Source organism: Elephas maximus, chromosome 17 (genome assembly GCF_024166365.1).
Source record: "Elephas maximus indicus isolate mEleMax1 chromosome 17, mEleMax1 primary haplotype, whole genome shotgun sequence".
Classification (NCBI taxonomy): Eukaryota; Metazoa; Chordata; class Mammalia; order Proboscidea; family Elephantidae; genus Elephas; species Elephas maximus.
The window spans coordinates 52,650,900-52,657,606 of NC_064835.1; the positions used below are offsets into that span (position 1 = coordinate 52,650,900).

General features: G+C 39.8%; 1 protein-coding gene across 1 annotated transcript; it reads left to right on the plus strand.

Moving 5' to 3' along the window:
- Positions 1 to 464: 464 nt before the first annotated feature.
- On the plus strand, positions 465 to 2,282 carry LOC126060272 (26S proteasome regulatory subunit 10B-like). The gene is made up of 2 exons (XM_049856358.1): positions 465 to 562; positions 1,659 to 2,282. The coding sequence occupies exons 1-2, from the start codon at positions 465 to 467 to the stop codon at positions 2,173 to 2,175; spliced, it is 615 nt and encodes a 204-aa protein (XP_049712315.1). The 3' UTR covers positions 2,176 to 2,282.
- Positions 2,283 to 6,707: the final 4,425 nt, after the last annotated feature.

The following is a 6,707-nucleotide window of genomic DNA, read 5'->3' on the forward strand; positions in this document are numbered from 1 at the left end:
AAGGTTGGTAGGAGGATTGCAAGTACAGCTGCATATTTCTGCTTGATAGTAGTTTGGCTTTTTATTCTCAGTGGTGATCCTGTTCTTGTTTTGTGTAAAACGTTAATGGTCAGGTTCCGATTCAATGGGTCTTAAAAAAAAGTCAAAATTCTGCATTTGTAACAAGCTCTCAGGTGGTCGCCGTGAGTCGAAATCGAGTTGATGGCAACGGGTTTCGTTTGGTTTTTGGTTTGCTCAGGTGGTGCCCTGTTCTGAAATAGCATTAACTTGAAGCTTGTTACAAGATGGTTCTCAACTCATCTATATGCCTGAAGTGACTGGAAATATTTAAAAAAATACCAATTGGAATCTGAGGACGGGACCCAGACTTTAACATTTTTTAAAGCTTTGAGGAGATGTTAATTGTCTGTGACAGTTGGAAATCATTTGTATTTGAAGTTCAATCATTCTTCAAAACCCAAGCTATGTCTCCTCCTTATCAGCCTTTCCTTGGTAAAGTCTTCCCTGTTGACTCCATTCTTCACTTCACCGCTACTTTCCTGTATCTACAACACTTTCCGATGTAAGTCACAAGACGTGTCTTTATTTTTATGCACTCACTACTTATTTCAATGTAGTAGCTGTGTGTCCCCCAATAAAACACTCTGGGAATGTAAGGTCTTGAGTACCTCTGCAATAAGTGTAGAGTGTTTCATTATTACTTGAACAGACTGAGTTCGTATTTATAAAAAAAAAAAAAAAAATTTAAATCCATTAGCAGTAAGTAATATTTGAAAAATAGTTTAGAAATTGCTTTTACTCTTTCTCATTTTTGTTTCATAGCAACCTTATCTGTTACCAGTTGCCATGGAGTCAGCTTGGATGCTGTGATATGGTGAAGAGGTTTTGCCTGTGAGAAGGCCATGGGTTTGGGGAACAAAAAGGTGAAATGTGGATTAAATTGCGTTCCCCCTAAATATGTTTTGGACCCTCATTTCTATACCTGTGAATGTAATATAATATAATGTAATCTCCTTCCCTAATGCAATCTAATGTTATGTGAGTGAGGCCATATTGAGGCTTACAGACTCTGGGCACCATTACCAACCCATCTCCCCTTTTAACTCCAGATGATTTGTAGACATTCGGCCAACTTCCTGCCCAAGGTAAGAAAAACCAGAGGCTGGGGTCCCAGAGCATAGAGCCAGTTAAGACCAGATCTGGCCAGCCTGACATGCGCAGAGTCATCAACACATCCTCTGGGTGACCCTGGAACTTTTTTCCTACTCAATAGAACCTAATTGTAGTGGCCCAAGATTGAGGAAAGACTTTCAGAAGTAAGTAGTCTGAGCCTAAGATCCGGCTCGAGGGACCCCCCAGGCTCAGGTGATGGAACGGCCCCTGGAACATATTTTTGGGCCAGATCAATCAACAACCTTGCTCCTTCCTGCTAGGACCCTTCCTCAGTTTTTCCCCCTAATAAAAGCCGTTTCAGCTATTGTTCGAGGAGCCATCTTGGCCATGAAAGTCCTGGTGTGCTCCTTTGCTTGGCCAACCAAATAAAGCTGCTTCTTTTGCTTTCACCCGTTTCATGTCTCCCGTAGCCACACCGAGCAAAATCTGAGATCCCTGGTAACAATATCTGTGTAAGATATGTCTTAAATTGACTCATTTCTGAGTTATAAAAAGAGAAGTTTACATCAACCATGCATCATTTTTATGGATGAAGTAGACGCTATTGGTGGTCGTCGTTTTTCTGGGGGTACTTCAGCTGATAGAGAGATTCAGAGAACCTTAATGGAGTTACTGAATCAAATGGATGGATTTGATACTCTGCATAGAGTTAAAATGATCATGGCTACAAACAGACCAGATACACTGGATCCTGCTTTGCTGCGTCCAGGAAGATTAGATAGAGAAATACACATTGATTTACCAAATGAACAAGCAAGATTAGATATATTGAAAATCCATGCAGGTCCCATTACAAAGCATGGTGAAATAGATTATGAAGCAATTGTGAAGCTTTCAGATGGCTTTAATGGTGCAGACATGAGAAACGTTTGCACTGAAGCAGGTATGTTTGCAATTCGGGCTGATCGTGATTTTGTAGTACAGGAGGACTTCATGAAAGCAGTTAGAAACGTGGCTGATTCTAAGAGGCTAGAGTCTAAACTGGACTACAAACCTGTATAATTTACTGTAAGGTTTTTGATGACTGCATGACAGACATTGGCTTAATGTAAAAATAAAGTTAAGGAAAATAATGTATGTATTGGTAATGAACTCATTAAAAGTGTATAAATAAAAAAATGTATGAATAACATCATTAAAATTAGTAATTCTGCGTTTAAGATCAGTACAGAAGAAATTTCTATGTTAATGTTGCATTTATTACAGCAGAAGCTAAAAAGGAAGAGTGTGTTGAAGCTTTTCATATTTGCTGTGTATTTTGTAAAACATTGAAAAAAATGGTTTGGGATAGTAGTACAAGAGAATGTTTCTTATGACTTATTTTATATTATTTGTTTTCTTCATCCTAAAAAGTTGAATAAAATCTGTTTAATTTGGAAAAAAAAAAAAAAGAGAAGTTTAGACACGAAAACAAGAAAGCACAAACAGGGCAAGATAGATGCTGCATGAATATCAACAAAGAAGCCAAGATACACCAGGGCTACAGAGGCTGAGACAAGGACCTTTCCCAGGGTGAACAGAGAGAGCCTTCCTCTGGAGTCTGTGCCCTGAATTCCAACTTCTAGGAGCCTAAACTTTCTGTTTCAGCAGCACTAGGAAACTAAGGCAGACACTAAGTACTTTTCACCATATATGTAAGCAAAGGGAGAGAAGAGATCATTTTTAAGTTTGGCATAGACAGTAAGCGCTAGAGCCAAGACTCAAACACCTGTTTGTTTTTTGTTTCAGAATGCTGTGTATGAGTGTGTTTCCCCCTATACATTATCCTCTTTAGATCATAGAAAAAACAAATACTGGGTATGGATTATGTGACCTCAGCGACTGAACACTTTTACATGCATTGACTCATTTAAAAAATTGACAAGAGCCTGTAACTAGATAAACAACTTTGGCAACATAATTTATTAGAATCAATCAACCTGGACATTAGAACAAACACATGGTTATGCCAGAAGCCTCAAGTACTAGGTTGTGGAACAACATGAGTTTTAAAACATTGATGTGGATGTCAAATAAATATATAAAAAATATATATATAGCTTCCTCAAATTCTAATTCTCCTTAACTCTGAATCACCCATTAGCAATAGTTTATACTTTTATAGGACTTAACATGTGCAAGGCCCTGAAAATAGGGATTTTACTTGTATTGATTCATGTTAATCTTCACAAAAGTTTTTTACAGTAGAACAGTCAATGCATCTGGTTTGCTAACCCACAGCAAAGCAAACCTTTTGTGAGTGTGTGTCTGCTGAGTCTGTCTAGGCCAGGCATGGCATCTTTGGAGGCAGAGAAATTGAAGGCCAGAGAAATGGCATCTCCTACAGCCTTCCACCGATCGTGCAACAAGGAAACAAAAGGCAAGCATAAACTTCTCTTACTGTGTTAAATTTTTGTGATTGAATTCTTCATAAAGATAACACTGAATCACCAATAAGTTAAACATTAAATAGTATTCTCTGTTATTCCTTGTCTCTTTTACTAATCACTCTACAACCACAATTATTAGAATACGTGGAATATTCTATTTTTAAACAAATGTTTAGTTTTTTTTTTTTCACTTACAACTTTTTATTGAAATGAGAACATAGGAAAGTACACATAAGTGTACAATTGGATGAATTTCACAAACAAAACACACTCATGTAGCCCCCACCCAAATTAAGAAATAGAACGTTACCAGCAAGCAAAAAACCCCCACCCCCATCCCTTGCTCTCTTGCAGCCATTATTAGCTCTTCACCAATGGTAACCACTATCCTGAAACTTAAGCACGTATTTAGCTTTGCCTGTGTTAGTAATTTATGTAAATATAATTATACACTATTATGTGCCTGGAGCCCTGGTGGCACACGAGTTAAGAGCTTGGCTGCTAACCAAAAGTTGGGCAGTTCAAATCCACCAGCTGATCCTTGGAAACCCTGTGGGATAGATCTTCTCTGTCCTATAGGCTTGCTGTGAGCACAACCAACTAGACAGCAAGAGTATGTATGTGTTATGTCTATGTGTCATGTCTATGTGTTGTGTGCCCGCATTCTTTCAAGTAACATCATCGTGGTGAAATTCATCCTTCTTTGTAGGATGTAGCTATAGATGATTCATTCTCATTGCTGTAATGTTTGGTTTAACTTTTTAAAATATTTTAATTATGAAATAACCTCAAACTTACACAAAAGATGTAATAATGTTCTCTCTGTATATCTATGTGTCTGCATTATATAATTTCTTCTGAATCATTTGAGAGTGGGTTGCAGATACAATCACCCTTTCCTGTTAAATTCCCCAGTGTATATTTCCTAAGAACAAGAACTTTCTCTTACTAAAGCATAATGATACACAGTCCTAATTAGGACATTTAACACACACATTACCTAATCTACAGTCCATATTCAGATTTCATCAGATGTTCAATCTGATTATTTGTTTTTCCTGGTTGGAAAACCAACCTAGAATCATATGTTGCATTTACTTATGTTGTTTTAGAGTCCTTTAAACTGGAAAAGTTCCTTAGCCTTTCTTAGTCTTTGGTTTTCTCTCGCTCTCTCTCTCTCTCTATATATATTGCTTTAGGTGAAGGATTACAGAGCAAACTAGTTTTTCATTAAACAATTAATACAGAAATTGTTTTATGACATTGGTTGCCCACTTTAGGACATGCCAACACTCTCGTCTTCTTGACCTTCAGTTCCTCATTTCCATTTATCCATCTTTCCTGTCCTCCCCCTGCCTTCTCATCCTTGCCCCTGGGCTGGTATCCCCATTTAGTCTCATATACATGGTTAAACTATGTGTGCTATTGTTTGTTTTACAGGCCTGCCTGTTACCAGAATAAGGTTCTTGCCTCTCACTGGTCAAGAATGGGCAGGTAAGGCACGTAGAGTTTTCCACACGAGCAAAGCTTTATTGAAGAAGCTTGCAAGAGGAGACGAGGAGGGCCTACAGCAACACTTACCCCCGTCTCACAGAACAAAAGACAGGCTGGGTTTTTAAAATTTCTTGAGTGGGAAAAGATTCATGTTTATTCACAGACACAGGTGGGGATATCTTGACAAAGGTGCATGTGTAGCAGCTTTCCAAGATGGCCCTCGTCCCGGAGGACTTACTGTGGGGAGTTGTGCCTGCGCAGTCTCCCGGCTGCTGCTGCGACCCCTCAGTGCCCCTGGTGGAAGGTCACACAGCGGTCACAGGTGGATGTTCTGTGCATGTCCCTGGGGCTGGTTTTCTCTGGCTGTTTCTGAAAGACAACTTTAAAGAAGTTTGTGGGCTATTTTGTGATACACTGTCCCATTGTTCTGGAAAATGGCTTTGTTTTTGTGCCCTAGCCCATTTCTTGTTACTTTGTTTGCAGATTTGGGGGGCCCTCTGTTCTCTGTCTTAATAAGTCCCTAGGTTCCATACCCAACCCTCTATTACCTCACTTATATTATAGCCTATCTCTCTTTTACTTGCTTCTCCTCTAACCACACCAGTCTCTTCGCTATTCCTCAAACAGTCACCCTCCAATCTCAGGGCCTTTGCTCCCTGTCTTATAATCTTTGGTTGAAGGGTGAACCTCAGCAGTGACTTCAGTACTGAGTTGAAAGGATGTACAAGGACCATTCGACTGGGGTTTCTCTGTCAGTCCAGTATGTCTGGTCTTTTCTTGTGAGTTTGAATTTTGTACTACATTTTTCTCCAGCTCTGTCAGGGATCCTCTATTGTGATCCCTGTCAGAGCAGTTTGTGGTGGTAGCTGGGCACCATCTAGTTGTGCTGGACTCAGTCTGGTTCGGGCTGTTGTAGTTGTGGTCCATTAGTCCTTTGGTCTAAGCTTTCCCATGTGTGTTTGGTTTTCTTCATTCTGCCTTGCTCCAAATGGGGTATGACCAGTGGAGTATCTTAGATGGCCACTCACAAGCTGTTAACACCTCAGACACTACTCACAACAGTAGGACGTGGAACATTTTCTTTATAACCTATATTATGCCAATAGAGCTAGGTGTCCCCTGAGACCATGGTCCCCAGCCCTCAGTGCAGTAACTAGGTCCCTCAGGGAGTTTGGATACGCCTATGAAGCTTCTATGATTTTGCCTTGGTCACGTTGTGCTGACTTCCCCAGTATTGTGTACTGTCTTACCCGTCACCAAATTTATCACTTATCTATTGTCTACTTAGTGTTTTTCCCTCCCTACCTCTCTCCTCCCTTGTAACCATCAAAGATTGTTTCTTTCTATGTGTAAACCTTTTCATGAGTTTTTTTTTTTAAATAACTTTTATTAAGCTTCAAGTGAACGTTTACAAATCCAATCAGTCTGTCACATATAAGTTTACATACATCTCACTCCCTACTCCCACTTGCTCTCCCCCTCTTGACTCAGCCCTTTCAGTCTCTCCTTTCTTGACAATTTTGCCGGCTTCCCTCTCTCTCTATCCTCCCATCCCCCCTCCAGATAAGAGTTGCCAACACAATCTCAAGTGTCCACCTGATATAATTAGCTCACTCTTCATCAGCGTCTCTCTCCCACCCGCTGACCAGTCCCTTTCATGTCTGCTGAGTT

Coding starts and splice junctions, on each gene's coding strand:
- LOC126060272 (XM_049856358.1), top strand. CDS start 465: ATGTCTCCTCCTTATCAGCCTTTCCTTGGTAAAGTCTTCCCTGTTGAC. Junction 563..1,658: donor TATCTACAACACTTTCCGAT/GTAAGTCACAAG, acceptor CTCATTTCTGAG/TTATAAAAAGAGAAGTTTAC.